This window comes from Physeter macrocephalus, chromosome 4 (assembly GCF_002837175.3).
Source record: "Physeter macrocephalus isolate SW-GA chromosome 4, ASM283717v5, whole genome shotgun sequence".
NCBI classification, from domain to species: Eukaryota; Metazoa; Chordata; class Mammalia; order Artiodactyla; family Physeteridae; genus Physeter; species Physeter macrocephalus.
The window spans coordinates 62241007-62258909 of record NC_041217.1 but is presented as its reverse complement, the minus strand read 5'-3'; the positions used below and the strand labels follow the sequence as shown (position 1 = coordinate 62258909).

The 17903-nt window shown below is 41.7% G+C and overlaps 1 protein-coding gene across 4 annotated transcripts in view; it reads left to right on the top strand.

Annotated features, from left to right (window-relative positions):
* SELP (selectin P) overlaps positions 1–17903 on the top strand; it is a 45128-nt gene that overhangs the window by 23359 nt on the left and 3866 nt on the right. The window contains exons 7-13 of one of the 4 annotated variants that reach the window (XM_028488692.1): positions 1393–1578; positions 4194–4379; positions 7679–7864; positions 14087–14272; positions 15145–15354; positions 16397–16582; positions 17434–17553. In XM_028488692.1, coding sequence (XP_028344493.1) covers positions 1393–1578; positions 4194–4379; positions 7679–7864; positions 14087–14272; positions 15145–15354; positions 16397–16582; positions 17434–17553 — 1260 coding nt within the window. The remainder of the gene's footprint in view (positions 1–1392; positions 1579–4193; positions 4380–7678; positions 7865–14086; positions 14273–15144; positions 15355–16396; positions 16583–17433; positions 17554–17903) is intronic. The other 3 variants (XM_028488693.1, XM_028488694.1, XM_028488695.1) reach the window with 3 other exon arrangements.

Genomic DNA, 17903 nt, shown 5'->3' with positions numbered 1-17903 from the left:
TTGTTCAATGTCCGGGAGGCATGGTTTTCTCGTCCATGAAATGAGCTACGAATTGCAAGGAGCATCAATGAGGATGAAGTATATAAAAAGTATACAATTAAATAGCTTGTATAACGTACCTCGCAGAGAGCCTTTGTTTCTGCCTCTTTTTTCCCCCCCTGCCTCATTGGTGTATAGAAGCTATGGGTCAGTGTCCTTCCTATACTTCAGATGGAGTCAGAACAGTGGCTATTAGGACACAGAGAGAGATTGCTCATCATAGCCCTCAGTGGTAGCCTTTGACAAAGGATCAAAGGAACACTGCAGTGAAAAAGAGGTTGTGACACAATTCTAGGCAGTTAGCTAATACCACAAAACTGAATTCTGTGTAATTGCCTCACACGTTCATCTTATAAAGCAAAAATGGGGACTAGGATGGGGGAAATTAAATGCTGGATTAGGGAATTCCTGGGAGACCTGGATTATAAACCCAGCTCTACTACTGTCTACATATAAGACCTTAGGGATGTCACTTAAAATTTCTGAACCTCAGTTTTCTCATCTGCCAAGTAAGAGAGAAATGCTAGAGGGTCTTTGGTTCTTAAATGCCCTGATTCTGTAAAAAACAGAGGTCTAAGGTCACGGTGTACAGGTAGTCTTTATACTCTGAAAAACTGCAGGAGTATCCTGGAGATGAAATTCTTTGTCAAGGAAGAGCAGGAGGAAGCCAGTCTTCATCAGAACTGAGGTCACTCGGGGCTTAATTGTGCTCAGGAACTGACCTTGGGCTGCACTCACTTGGCAATCGAAGTCTGATTCGGATGACATCCTGTGTTCAAGAGACAAGGCTCTTTCAGGATCATTTAGTAGGGCTCGGTATTAGAGTGCCAACAATAAGCTATATTGTTCCAGCTTTTTCCTTAAAAGTCCAGTCTGTTCTATATCTCCTCCTTCCAGATCCAATTTCACAAATGTTGCCAATAAATATTTAAAGAGCACCTTCAATGTCCGAAACACTGCCAGGCTCTGGGAATACAACTCTGGATGAATGACACCAGCCTCAAGGAGACTGTGGTCTAAGGGGCAGAATTACGACACTGCATGAACAGCTCAAGAACAGGGGCTGTGGGAGCACACTGGAAGAGCTTATAGACCGAGCTGGGGTGGGCAGGGAAGGCTTCTTAAGGAAAGTGAAGTCTAAACTGAGACTTGAAGGGCAGGTGAGTGATCCAGGTAAAGAGGGGCATGGCAAGGTGTTCCCGGCAGATACCTCTTTTTGAAAAAGGAGGATTTAGGGTTCTGCATATACTGACAATGTGGGTCGAAAAGATGGAGCTTCTTTCAAGGGGCTCTTCTAAGAAAGAATTGAACCCTTCTACTGCCCAGTATCAGACAATCACTTTTTCCGTTTAGCCATTGCCTGTGAGCCTCTGGAGAGTCCTGACCATGGAAGCATGGATTGCTCCCTGTCTTCCAGAGCATTTCAGTACGACACCAACTGTAGCTTTCATTGTGCTAAGGGTTTCACACTGAGAGGAGCTGACACAGTTCGATGTGCTGATTTGGGACAGTGGACAGAGCCAGCCCCAGTCTGTCAAGGTACTGTGATAGCATAACGTTGCTTCCATGTCTCTCAGCTTATTAAAGGCATCAGCATGTGCATTTAGTTCTGTCATTCATTTATTATTCAAACATTCACTACGACTCTATTATGTGCCAGGTCCTTTGTGTGGGCACTCGGGATGAAGTGGTGAGTGAGGGCAGTCTTAGGCATGTGTTCATTACTGTATCCTGAAATGCAAGGCGAGGGCTGCATGGACTGACATGGATGTCGTGAGTTGGCATGAAGGAGGAGGGGCTGGGAGGAAAGAATTATGCATGAGGAACAGCATCGAACAGTGGAAGGGTAATGACAAGACATTTAGTCCAGTTCTGTCATTTCCTGGCAACAAGCTTTCGGTCTCTCTGAAACTCAGTGTCACCTACAAAATAAGAGTACTATTATCTCCCTTACCCGCCTTACTAGTGGTTGTGGATTAATGTGAGTAAATGCAAGCTTAAAAATGCTACGAGGGACTTCCCTTGTGGCACAGTGGTTAAGAATCCATCTGCCAATGCAGGGGACACAGGTTGCATTTCTGGTCTGGGAAGATCCCACATGCTACAGAGTAACTAAGTCTGTGAGCCACAACTACTGAGCCTGCGCTCTAGAGCCCGCAAGCCACAACTACTGAGCCTGCACACCACAACTACTGAAGCCTGGGTGCCTAGAGCCCATGCTCCACAACGAAGAGTAGCCCCCACTCGTTGCAACTAGAGAAAGCCTGCGCACAGCAACGAAGACCCAATGCAGCCAAAAATAAATAAAATAAAATAAATAAATTTATTTTAAAAAACTGCTATGAGCTTTACAAATGTAGGTAAAATAATGATCATAACATTACCTTGTAAATCATATGTCTCTGATCTGATTTTACAAAGTGATGTCCTTTAAATAGTTCATGTTCTCAATATTTTGTTCTTGAAGAACTGAGGCAGAGAGGGAAGTCACAAAGATTATTTTTTTTTAACAAGAGGTACCCCACACAGAATTTATGTCCCAGAAATGAAAATATTGGCATTTCACGTGAGATCCCAAGCAATTTATGTGAACCCTGGGTCTAAGAATACCTGATTTTAAAATGAGGTAGTGGTTTGAAAGTAGTGTCTTGAAGAGAGATGTATACACCCATGTTCATAGCAGCATTATTCATAACAGTTAAAATGTGGAAGCAACCCAAGTGTCCATCATAGATGAATGGATAAGAAAAACGTGGTATATACATACGTACAATGGAATATTATTCAGCCTTAAAAAGGAGGGAAATTCTGACATATGCTACAACATGGATGAATCTCAAGGACATTATGCTGAGTGTAGTAAGCCAATCACAAAAAGACAAGTACTGAATGATTCCACATATAGGAGGTACTTAGAGTAGTCAGAATCACTGAGACAGAAAGTGGAATGGTTGTTGCTGGGGCCTAGAGGAGGAATAGGTACTTGCTGTTAAATGTTCTGAAGATGGATGGTGGTGATAGTTGCACAAAAATATGAATGTACTTAATCCCACTGGAATGTACACTTAGAAATGGTTAAGTGGTAAAAGATAAGTTTTATGCTATGTGTATTTTACTACAGTTAAAAAATTGAAAAAAAAAGTGAGGCAGTAGAGGAATAGATCATCATACAACATGATGGTGAGGCTTAGTGAGGGGAATGGGATGTACTGGGAATGTATTGTCTGAGAGACAAAGACACAGAGAGCCCTTTGACATTCTTAAAAGGAGAGGGTCTTAAGGGGTCACTGGAGACATTCTTGTCTCCAGTCAGGTAAATGTCTAATCATCCAAAAGAGAGAATTGACTATTCTCTTAAGCATCTAGATATGTGGTTTCAATAACTCCCCTGGCAGGCCTTCCTAGCGTTTTCCACCCTGACGTTCAAGGTCTGCATCTGATGCATAGCTATAATGATTTTAAGACTATTACTACTACTGTTGCTGCTACTACTCCTATTAGTAATAATAATAATAGATAATATTTATTGAGCATTTTAGTCGAACCCCATGAGGTAGTTAAAACTATTGCTCCCCTTTTAAAGATGAGAAAAGACTTAATATATAGAGAATACATGTATTCTCTCCATTTATGGCCATCTGCATTATATGATTGAGATCATGGTGTGTATATAATTTTTATCCTGCTTTTTCACTTGACATTGTACATTGAGACACCTCCCATATCTTTCCAAGGTGAAATATATCATATTCCTTTCATGGATCCACGATAGTTAATTTTCGGCCTCTCATTAGTGGCATTTATGTTCATTTTCAATATTTGGCTCTTACAAATAATATCATGATAAAAATTCTCTGAACTGATTTTTGATATGCATCTTGTTACATAGTTAGCATAGATTCTTGGGTCCAAAAATACGATATTTTTAAAACTGTGAATACATATTGCCAAATGCTTAACGATGGCTCAACATTTCCTCATAAAGTCCTTCATTTGGCATTGGGATTATGACACTTTTCTCGTCCTCCAGGTTAAACATGCCCAATTCAGAAATCCCTCTTGTTGGCACTAGAAAAAGTTAAGGGGTGGAAATCAATGAGTACTTGTTTATTACTTTCCTCACTCCCTTACTTTCTCACTTCCTCACTCCTTAGCGTTGCAGTGCCAGTATCTTCCAGCCTCAAACAAGGCCCAGGTGAACTGCTCCCATCCCTTTGGTGCCTTTAGGTACCAGTCGACCTGCAGCTTCACCTGTGATGAGGGCTTGCTCCTGGTGGGAGCAAGTGTGCTGCAATGCTTGGATACGGGGAACTGGAATGCTCCTTTTCCAGAATGCCAAGGTAAAATGAATTCTTTCCAGTGTCTTGGAAATAAACTGTAGGCTTATTTTAAAAAGCTGTATTTTAAAGGTGGTAACTGTCTAGGGGACAGAAACTTGAAATGGACTGGAAAATGAATAAACACTGTCATCACGTAACCCAGGGATCCAAAATGCAAATGCCTTCAGCGGCTAGGCAGGTACCACAAGCGACAGGATATCTGACAACAGGAAGGTGGCAGGGGGGTGTGGTGGTGGCCTGGTGCCAGCTCTGTCCTGGGGCCTTTCCCAGGACATGAAGGCTCCTATCATGAACCAGGTGGACTGTTGTCACTTGGCTGAAGATAGTATCTGGAAAGAAGACCAGAGGGAAGAACTAGCCCTAGGATGGTTGTTCCAAGACTGATCTGGCACTTTGCTCCTAGGAACCACGGAGTCCAATGGTGGAATGGGGGGTAACTCCCAGGTTTAACAGTGGAATGGGAGGGGCAGAATTTACAGGTGCCTGGCTGCAAACATCCTCCAAGATCTGTGTTAAGACTGGAGAAATCCACTTAGGATAAAGTGAAGACTGATGAAAAGAGGAAGAAACTAATCTGTACATGCAAGGTCAACAGGATTCTCAGAAGAAAAAAAGTCTATATATATTCAGCATAAGCATATTTATCTGCATTACACTTGATATAAAGTAAAGGCAGTTATTGTATGGAATAGAACTGGTTCTCATCATCCGTGTTTAGGAACTGAAGGACAGATGTATGCTTTTTATACTCCCCATTCCTTTTTCTACTCAATGTATCCAAGTATTTACTTATATTTATGGCAGATACTGCTCTTAAAAAATAAAATTTTTATTAATAAAAGCTACAGAAAAATAAGAAAATAGAGAAACAAAAAAATCCTCTTAAATACCTCCCCCAAATACCCAACCCTAAAAGAGACACTGGTTATGTTTCTCCATTCTTGTATGAATTCTTCCAATATGTTCCCACTTTTTCCTCCATGTGATTAGTATTTTTATGATGCATATATATACAATTTTAATAATAAAATTAGGTAGGTAAAATACTAGCAAATTCTGCATTGTTTGCCTTTGCTTTTCACTTTGTACCCACTTCCAACATGAGTGAAAGCAGGCAGAAACATGTTTTTAATAAAAAGGAAACCACTTGTTATTCAGGTCACACACAAGCACACACATGCACACACACGTACACACTACTGTTAAGTTAGGTCAACAGTGAGTGAATGAATGAACGAACGAACGAACAAAGGGGCTGACCAACTCAATAGAACTGCACGTCCTTTAGCCCCAGGCACAAGAGAGCATGGCAAGCCACAGGGGCTAGGGATGGGCACACCTTCTGAGCTAGGTCTGCAGAGACCAAGGTGAGGCTTGTGACCTTGGCTCTTCAGCTCTCACCTGGGCTACACTGAAGGCTGGATATACTACAAAGTCCACACAGCTTTGGGGAAGAACTTGGAGTCCCTGAGGAGGGTGTTACAATGCTTAGCACCCTTCCGAACAACCCTGGGCTGTTCAGGGCACAGATTGCAGTTCATTGCCCCACACTGGCCCACCTGTGGGTGTTTCACAGCAAGGAGGCTCACACTCACTATGGCTTCCTGTGACCTTCCACTTCCCTTCCGCTTTTAGTTCTTTGTTTACTCTGACTGAACTTTCTCCTCTTGTTGCTGGGCGAGCATCAAGTGAAATACCCAAATGTGGTCTGCGCAGGAAGGTACCACGAGGCTTGCACTCACAAGCTGTTGTAATGCTCTTGAGAGGGTGTTCTCAATTTCCCTTTCCAAGGTCCCCCTTGCCCCTGTATCCCCACCCGAGCTATCAGAAGGCAAGGCCACAAAAGAGCTGCAAGCAGACTCATGGTACCAGCACCCTCCCAATTTGTCCTTACAGTTTATAGGCTTCTTGACTTGCCTGCTCTCCCTTACCCACTACTCCCACACTGAATACACAAAGACTTTTCAAGCGGCAGAAAATAACTAGGTCTTTCGACAAAGGGATGATATTGGGGGGTTGGGGGTGAAATGTAGCTGGAAAGGAGAAGGGAGGAAGGGAAGAGAGAAAGAGAAATAGAAAATGCTCTCAAAACCTCAAGCAGTTCAAATCAGTGGAAACGGCCCTAGGTTCATCCACACCACCACTGTCTCTGGTCTAAAGCCATACACTACCCAATCAGGCCAAACAGTGAAGAAGAAAACACCATGCGTTCTCTTAGCCTTCATTTTTTAATGCCAATATGTTTAATCTGAGTTTTATTTCACTAATTGGCTGAGGGATATCTTGGCAGCCATTAACATTTGCATCCAGAGTGTTTTCACTTTTTAGCCTTGTAAAAATCCTGGGAGCTATTTAATGCTATTCTCCACATTTTAAAGGTGAACATATTGAGGTTCAGAGAGGTTAAGTGACTTGCCAAAAGTCACAGAGTATGATCTCCAACCAAATCAAGTCCTCTACCACCACAAACTCCACATGGATAAACTGTGGTAAAGAACCATGAGATCTTATTTACTGTTTTTTTGTAGGTGAACAAGTAGTGCCATCTGGAGCTGGTCATTGTAGGATGAGACTGGTGGGAAGAGCATCTGCAGATGGCCAGTTACATTATGTGCCTACTTTGTGTCATGATTGTTAAAATATTTTTTAATTTAATTTTTGCCTATGATTTAGTTAACTTATTATTTTATATAACTGAGGATCCCTGCAAGGCAAGGATTGTTTTTGCTCCCATTTTACAGATGAAGCAACTGAGATTCAGAAAGCTTATTGTCCAGAGATACACTGCTAGTTAGTAACAGAGGCAGGCTTTGGACCCAGTTTCTTTCCACCACTTGGTTGGGGGAAGGAACTTCTGGAAGGGGAAAAAGTATTTTACTCCGTTTCCCTATTTCCAATCACTTGTCATTGTTTTATGGCAAGGTGATTAGGTCTATCTCTGAAGAAGGTATCAAGGAAGCAGACAGTCCTTCTCCTGTCCAGGGGCAACTAACATGAGCTGCATCACTATCTTTCCCAACAAAGCACCAGCTCCCTTTTAAATCACCTCTAAAGCTCTTTGGGGGTGAGCATTTCAGGATACCAATCCACTATTAACTGCTGCTATTTCACATGTACAAGACTTCTACCTGGTGACAAAGCACCATGAAATTCAAACAATCATTTCTAACCCCATGCTGCCCTAGTATGTTAAGGACACACACACACACACACACACACACACACACACACACACACTGTTTTAAGTTGCTGTGTTCTAAAACAACCTCCTCTCTCCTCCTCGGCCATGCCCACGGTAGCTGTTACCTGCGCACCTCTCCCAAACCCTCAGAATGGAACAAAGACCTGTGTCCAGCCTCTTGGAGATTCCAGTTATAAGACCACATGCCAGTTCACCTGTGATGAGGGATTCTCTTTATCTGGACCGGAAAGATTGGACTGTACTCCATCTGGACACTGGACAGATTCCCCACCAACGTGTGACGGTAGGACCATGGGTCTATCCTCTCTTACAGCTTCTCAAGTAACAGTATAGAATGGAGGATCATCAGGAATTCATGTAAACCTGTTCTTAAGCTAAAGGAAGCTTTCTCCACAAAGCATAACAATCTAGACCAAAAGCTTTTCTCTCTCTCTCTGAATATTCTTTTTTTAAAATATAAATTTATTTATTTATTTGCTGCATTGGGTTTTTATTGCTACGTGTGGGCATTCTTTAGTCATGGCAAATGGGGGTTACTCTTCGTTGTGGTGCGCAGGCTTCTCACTGCGGTGGCTTCTCTGTTGCAGAGCGCGGGCTCTAGGTGCACGGGCTTCGGTAGTTGTGGCTCGCAGGTTCAGTAGTTGTGGCTTGCGGGCTCTAGAGCTCAGGCAGTAGTTGTGGTGCATGGGCTTAGTTGCTCTGCGGCATGTGGGATCTTCCCGGACCAGGGCTTGAACCTGTGTGCCCTGCATTGGCAGGCAGATTCTTAACCACTGCGCCACCAGGGAAGTCTTCTCTGACTAGTCTTATAATAATAACTTTAAACATTTCATAGTTTTATAACGTGTTTTAGTGTCACTGTGACATTTGATGTTTATTACAATTCTAAAATAATGAGGACAGGCAGTGTTGTCTCTATTTTACAGATGAGAAAATAGAGGCTCAGAGATTATGTAAGTTGTTGAAATTCACACTATTAGTAAGTGATGAAGTTCAACTATGTTACTGGGACTTTTACTTCATTATAAAGAATTTTTCTACTACACTCTTACTCATTCATTCCCACATCCACCTTTGCTGAGCATACTAAGCCCCAGACACTGAGCTTACTCAGGGATGGATGTGATTTCATCCCAACCCCTCAAGGATGTCACAGTTTTACTATTTGTGTATGTTTCTCCTTGCTCAACTCCTATATGGATTATGAGCTCCTTGAGGGCAGGAACTGTGCCGCATTCACCTTTGTATTTCCTGCAGCAACTAGACAGAAAAAAAAGTAGGTGTGTGACAAGTATCTGTTGAATTGAAGCTTATCATTTACTGGTTAAATTTATTCAAGCTCAAGCCCTATTGACAATGAATTAGTAGATCCTCAAAGGCAAGGGCCAGATCTTATCTGTCTTTGATTCCCCCGAAACATCTGACACCTACCTAGTATATAGTATGCTCTAAAACAGAAGTTTATGAATTGATTAATTTATAGCTCATGTTTACTTTCAAAAGTTGCCATTGTTCTATCGTTCTGTGGACTATACCAGCAGTAATAGCTAATTTTTATTGCTTGTGTATATAAGTACCAGCTGTTTCATATGCATTTTTGTATTCAATCCACACAACAATCCTTAACATGGTTATCACTCTCCCCTTTTTTTTTTTTTTTTTTTTTTTTTTTTTTTTTTTTTTAGGTGGTACGCGGGCCTCTCCCTGCTGTGGCCTCTCCCTTTGCGGGGCACAGGCTCCGGACGCACAGGCTCAGCAGCCATGGCTCACGGGCCCAGCCGCTCCGCGGCACGTGGGATCTTCCCAGACCGGGGCACGAACCCGTGTCCCCTGCATCCGCAGGCAGATTCTCAACCACTGCGCCACCAGGGAAGCCCTCTCCCCGTTTTAAAGACGAGGAAATGGAAGATAAATAGCTGGCAAAGATGTAATAGATAGGAAGTAAGGAGCTAGGATTCAAACCCAGGTCTAGCCTGATTACAGGGTCAGAGCTTTTACCACTACACTACACTACACTGCCACACAGTGGCAGGTTTCTAAATCCCGGGTCAGTCACTTGTAAATTTACTCTTTTTCACTGCTCTTGTCCAGTTGCCGAAATGAGTGATCAAATGAGAGAATGAGAGTGATCAAATGAGAAAATATGTTGATAGAAATCTATTAGTGAAAAGAGCTAAATACTTATTCCTTCTCGTGGAATGAGCACTAGATTAATATCCAAAGACCTGTATTGCTCTTCCATGGAGTCATGGACCATGAAAATCATGTCACACCCCTGATTTTCTCGATTCCAAAAGGAGAGGAGTGGACAAGATCAACTCTGAGGTCTCTGTATGCTAACACATATAAATGGAATCTAAAAAAAAATGGTTCTAATGAACCTAGGGGCAGGACAGGAATAAAGCCACAGACGTACAGAATGGACTTGTGGACACGGCGGGGAGGGGAAGTGTGATGAGCTGAGAGAGTGGCATGGACATATATACATTACCAAATGTAAAATAGATAGCTAGTGGGAAGCAGCCGCATAGCCCAGGGACATCAGCTTGGTGCTTTGTGTCCACCTAGAGGGGTGGGATAGGGAGGGTGGGAGGGAGACGCAAGAGGGAGAGGGTATGGGGATATATGTACACATACAGCTTATTCACTTTGTTATACAGCAGAAACTAACACAACATTTTAAAGCAATTATACTCCAATAACGATGTAAAAAACAACAACAACAACAACAACAACTCTGAGGTCTCTTCCCTGGACACGAATTCTGTAGACTAAAGGACATAAAATGCTATCACCTGCTGTTAAAAAGATATACTACAAGCCACCGGAGGAATCTAGAACATTTATGGCTGATATCATTAGGGCTTCATCACTTATTTCTCAATCACTCGTTTGTTTATTCCATGGACATTTATCATAAGCTCTGTTTTTCCACATTCTGTTTTAAAGCTAAAGAATAAAAAAATCCCTAAGAAATATCTCACTAAAGTTTAAATCATATATGCAATCAACATGGTTGTTAAATCTGTAATCTCTGAAGCCCCTATTTCCCCTCACTCCTTTCCACCTCCTTTTCTCCACACGAGGTGGCACTTGCCCACCACCCTTCAGGCCTAGCCCTGCCCAGTGTCTAGAACCAGACTTGACCAGGGGCAGCAGCTTTAGTCAACTACGGGCTTTGGAATTGTCAACTCTGTGTGCACCTGATCATTAGCTCTGGATTTTATACCTGTGTTTCTACCTCATTCTCTAAATTTATTCTCTAGATTTAGACAGATAGTTCCTCTTCTTTTCCAATATGGCTGAGTCCATGAATTTTTAACCCTTCAGCACTGAACCTTGATTTTTCACATGGTGTTTTTCAGAGTCCTGGGCTATATCAAAGGGGCTTGAGGGCCACCAAGTAAGGGGGGGTGGTATGGCAGGTGCAATGCTGAGTCTTCTGCTTCACAGCACAATATGAGGTTCCATTTTTTGAGTAGGTCCACAGATATTTCCCTTTTAGTTAGAATGCCAGTTTCCTGGTCTCTCTCTAGGACCTGAGCTCTGCCTGTATTTTCCAGTCTCCTCCCAGCCTTTGCCCCGCCAGGACCTGAATTCCTTTCCCTGAACCTAAGCAGTGCTGAATTGCTTATATCCGGTTTCTGTGTCCCCCATGTCACCACCTGTTGAGCCACTATCCTGACACAGATTACTGTTTTCCCAATCACTTTGTCATTGGCCCTCTGGAGACCATGTTTGGCTGCTGGACCCAACCCCTAATGACCAACCTCACCTTGATGGGGAGGGATGGGTCCTGGTTTCAAATGCCAATCCTAGCTCTGCCCTTCTGCCACATCTTTTGCTCATACAAGTTCTAAAATATAGCAAACTGGTGCCTTCTAAGCTCTGGCCTGGCTTGCTCACATCTGTTTTATTTCTCCACTCCCCCAACATTTCTCTGACTCCATGAAGATTCCTAGCCTTTATTTTTAAACTTTTAGTTTAGAACAGCCAACTCAATTAAATTTATTATTTATAATATATCTTCTTTCCAAAAAATTCTTGACAAAACTGTATCCAACTCAAGTAAAAAGAGATAATACAAAGAAACAGAGAATTAACTAAATATGTCATAATAATAGAGTGCCAGTGATCCCAATAATTCATGAATTCACAGGCAATCATGTACAGCTACTTCATGGATTACAGAAAAATATCAATGAAGACCTTTCCAGTAGGCAGCACTGCCTTTAAGTCCACAAATATAGAGCATTAAGTATGGTGATAAGAGCAACCCTTATCCATTTTCTATTCTTCTTGTAATGACTCAGGTTTTGGTAAAGTTTTAGAGAAGGCTCAAGAATATGACTACTTTTTAAAGTTACCCATAGAGGTCATTCCTTAGTAAAAATCTCTTCCTCTACATCTGCACTAGGCCCCTTCAATCCAACAACTTCCTTGACAACTCCACAAATTTAATTCAGCCCATGTTTGCTGAGTAACCACCACTTGCCCGTTCTGGGTTAGGCTTCCATGAACCTCACCAAAGCTGCCCCTCAGACAGGAAAACATGCTTCCTTACACAAGTTAGTCCTTAGATTCAACAAGGTTCATGTTTACAGAAGAAGGATTAGAGACTTCCCTAGCTACAAAAGGCTATATCTATAAGCTTGTCAGAAAAAGACTGACAAGACTGAGACCAAAGCAATATCCTCCAAGTAGATTTAATGCTGTAGTAATTCTCTTTGTATACTAGGGGTCACTTAAATCAATTTTTTAAAGTAGTAACTCTTCTTGTTTCTTTTCACACCATGTAAAAATACTTGTTAGAATGTGTCCAAATTAAATTGTGCTAACTTATTCGTTCATTTGACAAATATTTTTGGACCCCCTACTTTGTGCCAGGCACTGTTGCCTGGGATACAGTGTTGAAAAGAGCTGACAAGGTCCCTGCTCTCATGCAATTGACATTAAGTATTTTCTTGGGTTTAAATATGAAATCCTTGGAGATTTTGAAAATGTTATTTTAGTGAAAATGTTCATAAATGATTTAATGTCTATGACTTACACCAATAGATACGTTTAATAAATGTTTGATAAATGGAATTGATCTGCCAGGCATGGATTTATTAATTACTCAAAAATTTGAGAGTTCTAAACTGAAATTCAGTATGTTACTTTGTCTAATTGAATGGATTCACACAATAAGGATCCACAATCCTTCAGTGAATAGCCTGCCACCAAAAAGCACATGGGCCAATACGTAAAAGCCAATACATCACTTTTCCGTGAGGCATTACATAGGACTTCAAGACATTTTTTTTTAAAAGCAAAATAGCTAAGCAAAATGAGCCTTATCTGACCAAGGCATTGCTTTCAGATAGCCTTGGATTTAAAGAAAGAATAGTCCCTCAGTTTGTCAATAATCCAATATTTGTTGATAAATAACAGTCTTATGTCAGACACCTTCGTGGGGAGAAAGACATGATCTTAAGAGAAACAGGTAACTGCAATAACTTATCAAAACAGTTTTTGAGGGAAACAGTAAATTAAAAATTCATTTGCTCATCCACTTGGCATATGGTGGTTGAGTACCACCTCTTGAGATCCTGCAGTGTGAATTGTGGGAGACACAAAGATTTATGGTTCTTGGGTTTTAGGAGCTTTCTATACAGGAGAAGAGGGAAGAGATGACATGTGATATGACAGCATATGAGTTCAAAGAAAAAACGGATGCGTTCAGAGGAGAAGACTTCAGGTTGCAGTGATCAGCAGAGGCTTTAGAGAGGCTGTGTTCATTTGGATCCTAGAGGATGGGTGGGATTTTATTCAGTAAAAATTGAAAGAAATTTAGGGCAGTGCGAGCCAAGAACCAGAGGGAAGAACACATGAGGTCAGTTCAGGGACTTCCCAGGAACTAATCTAGCTTCACCAGGAGGTTTTGAGCTTTTCCTGTGCTACGAAACTGTGGTTAAAAAAAAAAAAAAAAAAAAAAAAAAAAAAAAAAAAAAAGCCTGGGGATCCAAATGGAAGAAATAGTAGTTTAGGACCCAAGATGATCATTGCAGGTTTAGATGTGTTGAATTTGTGGAGACAGCAGGATATCTAACCGGAAGTAGTCTCAGGCAGGAGGAAGGACAGAAGTGAAAACCTGGACTGCATTTATATAGATAGGACAGTGAGAGCTGGGGGGAGGCTATGAGGTCTCTAAAGCAGCAGGTGTAGAGGGAAGAGGATGAAATTGTGAATTCTTGAGTATGACTGCCTAAATCCTTGACTCCTTTGTTTTTGTGACTTCTCCCTATACTCCTCTCTGCAAGCCCACCGTCCCTCCCCCCTGCCCATTGTACTTCACGACCTGCTGTGTTCATTGTGAAATGCCTGCTACCTTGCAAAACACCTGACACAGTGGGAGCTCAATAAGTAGTTAATATTTGTTGAAAATGTGAATGAATAAATTTGGTGCAAAACAGGGCTTCCAAATCAATTTGGAGATTGTGACATTCTTGATTTGAATCTCTAGCCATCAAGTGTCCAGAACTATCTGCCCCAGAGCAGGGAAGCCTGGATTGTCCTGACACTCATGGAGAATTCACTGCTGGCACCACCTGCCATTTCTCCTGTAACAAGGGCTTTAAGCTGGAGGGGTCCAACCATGTTGAATGCACAGCTTCTGGAAGATGGACAGCACCCCGACCGACCTGTGACGGTAAAACAGGATACACTTGCGGGATAGCTCTTCTTCTGGAAATTTCCTCAACAAAAATAACAAACACTTATATACACTCTTAGTATATGACAGGCACACATGATATTATTATTGTGAAAGCTCCACTTCTTGTCATGAAGTGGGTTATCTTCTGGGGTCTAGGAGACACAGCCTGGATTTAAAAATGTATAAGGAGTGACAGGACTTTTTCACATTTGTGAATAAAAGATAACACCGGTTCTTAAGCACAGATTTTCTTTCGTAATTGTGGCCTCTGTCTCAAAGAGCTTTGTTGAGTTGACTGAATGGTTTCCATTGCTTCATCGCCAGGAGAGAGCACTAGGGGTGTAGTCACCGGTCCAGTGTTTCAAATCAAGGAACTGAAGTGGAGAGGGGTCAACTGCCATCTTTCTGCCATGTGGCAAGTTAGTGACAGACAGTGGCAATATCCACGCCTCACATTTCATGCTGACCTTTGGCCAGAGGACAATACCACCTCCCAATAAAGCAGCACTGAGCAAGCAATTGGCCTATACATATTAGTCTTTCTACTGAATTCTTATATTTCTACACCAATTATTCTGGTTTTGTTTTGTTTTGCTTTTAGTATCAGTAACATTGACGCCCCCCTCCCCCCCAATTTCTTCTTCTGGCCAGGAGAATCATCTCTCCAAGGACAATTTTAGATCATTTTTCTCATCTGGTTTTCCATACCTGATTTTAATAGTTTTCCTTAACTTCCTTAAGGAGCTATTTGCTAGAACCTCCCTGATTATGAAAGGAGTGGAAGGCAGTTATTCCATGTCAGTCTTAACTCTGTTGTGCTCCTTCTAATTGGGAGCTCTCTAAATTGAAACATTTTCTCACAACAGACATAGTATCAGCTCCTACTGTAGAGGTGCAATGCCCATCCCTCGTCACTCCAAAGCAGGGAACAATGTCCTGTCAGCATCATCTGGGAACCTTTGGTTTGAATACCACTTGCCACTTTGGATGCAAAGCTGGATTCACACTCATGGGAGATAGTGCTCTCCGATGCAGACCTTCTGGACAATGGACAGCAGTAGCTCCAGCATGCAGAGGTAATGTGAAAAGGAACAGGCAGTTCTAATGCTATCTTCCACCAAGCTAGTCACTGTACTTGCCTGTTGAAATCCCATCCAACCCCAATGACCACTTCAAGTGTCAGCTCCTCCATGAAATCCACACCAATCCCAATTAGAAGAAATGTGCAACAGGCATACCAACTTTTCCCCTTCCTTATGTCACAAGGCAATGCCCTGGTACTCAAAGACCTAAAGGAGGAAACATATGTAAATGTCCAAAATGTGTTAGAAAAATACACACGCTAAACACAAAACCAGCTATATGAATTGTGAAATATAAGTTACAATTCTGTTAATGATGTGGCAGTGTAAATATTCCGTATTTTCATAATTGGAAGCTAAATAAAAAGATAAATCATGACTGATACCTCTTGAAGACCTATTGCCCTATGCACGAAGCACTGTGTCTCTTTCATCACTGTATTCCCTAGGCAGCACAGCACAGTGCTTTGCAAATGTCACTGTTGCTCAATAACATTTGTCTGAGTTAAATTCAGTTTCCTGAGTTAAGTTTGAGTTATATTTAGTTTTCTATCCACAAAATTAGGAGAATAGCCTGAAATTCCCTGACAAATCGTTTAATGAGTATGGAAGTCTCTACCTCTCTCAAACTTCCAGAGGCCAGCTATGCTGAACACTTGTTGAGAAATATGTGCTGACATGCCAGCTTATTGCCAATGTTAGTAATAATGACATTTAGGACAACAGTATTTTTGAGAAGCAAAATTTTGTAAATAGTATTTTGGCAGGTAAGATCGATCACAATCCACTGGCAGGTATTTATTAAATTGTCACTATGTGCCCATCCTAGTTCTTTGGCTATAATTCTTTGAGTGGATATCTTAGTACATGTGATGTTGGAAGGGCTAGTGGGAATGTCAAAAGTAGCTCATTTCCTTTCTGATCTTTTGTATTCTACCTCATCTATTGGCAACGCTAGCCAGGTTTCAAATGAATCCATAATCTCTTTTATGTTCATTCTATATGTTTGTTTTTCCTGCATTCTTTTTTTCTGCAGCTGTCAAATGCTCCAAGCTACACGTTACTGAGCCAATAGTGATGAACTGCTCCAACCCTCGAGGAAATTTCAGCTATGGATCAACCTGCAGCTTCCATTGCCCAGAGGGTCTTTTACTTAGTGGCTCAGCGAGAACAGTGTGCCAAGAGAATGGCCAGTGGTCAGCTATCATGCCAGCGTGCCAAGGTTTATTTCTCATATGGGTTAGGAAGTCGCTTTGATATGGAAAATAATGAAATCAGTGTTTCTCCTCTGAGTATTTCTGACAGTGGTTGCTTTCCATCACTGGGTTTCCCCTGCATTTAATAATTGTTTCACAATGAATCAGACAGCATCTCTGTACCTCATGCAGAGTAGTGGGAATCAAATTCAGTGACTCTATGTAAACAATCACCACTCCTTTTTCAAAGCTCCAATTTGTGAAATGAATACTCCCATTTCTTTATAATCTGTGTGTAGTACATCTTGAAGTTTCAAAATGTTTTAAACTGAAGGTTATTTAATGCAGAATCCTAATTTATTATCTCAGAAGATCTTTGTTTAACATATACCTCCAAAAATACAATATATCTTCCTTAATTAAGCTCCATCTGTTTGTAAGGTTTATTTCATCCCCCTCCCTTTTTTTCATTTCTTTTCTCTAGCAGCTTGTTGTAACTACTTTTCATCACATAAAAATCTTCAATTGCCACCCCCACCAATTACCCACAGTTTATTTTGTTTATCCAAACTTCCATGTATTGTGTCTACCATTTAATCATCTAATTCCTTTTATTGAGTCCTTACCCTGACTCCTTTGGAAATTATGTTTGATATTTAAGCATTAGGAAGAAAATCAGGCCCTGTGTGCACCCCATTCTGTTGCAGTGGTTTATGACTTCCAGATCTTTTTGTGCCGGGTTGTTAGCACTGCCAGGACCTTTGATGACTTACTTGATCTCACATCTTAGAGTTCTTGGGGACCTCCTGGGGGAATGATGGTCTTCTGCACAATAGCCTTCTTATGTCTTGCACGTGTGCATGTGTTTATTTTGCAGCGGGGCCATTGACTATCCAGGAAGCCTTGACTTATTTTGGTGGAGCAGTGGCTTCTACAACAGGTTTAGTGACGGGTGGGCTACTCCTCGCTCTGCTAAGAAAGCGTTGCAGACAAAAAGGTAAATAGGAAAGAATATTCTCCTTATTTTCTTCTTTCATGGGATTTGGGGCAGGGCAGTGAAACAACAACTTCAGTAGTTCATGTCTGAAAACATTTGCATTAAAAGAAAACAAGGGGCTTCCCTGGTGGCACAATGGTTAAGAATCCACCTGCCAGTGCAGGGGACACGGGTTTGAGTCCTGGTCCGGGAAGATCCCCATGCCATGCAGCAACTAAGCCCATGCACCACAACTACTGAGCATGTGCTCTAGAGCCTGCACGCCACAACTACTGAGCCCATATGCCACAACTACTGAAGCCCGCATGCCTAGAGTCTGTGCTCCGCAACAAGAGAAGCCAATAATAAGC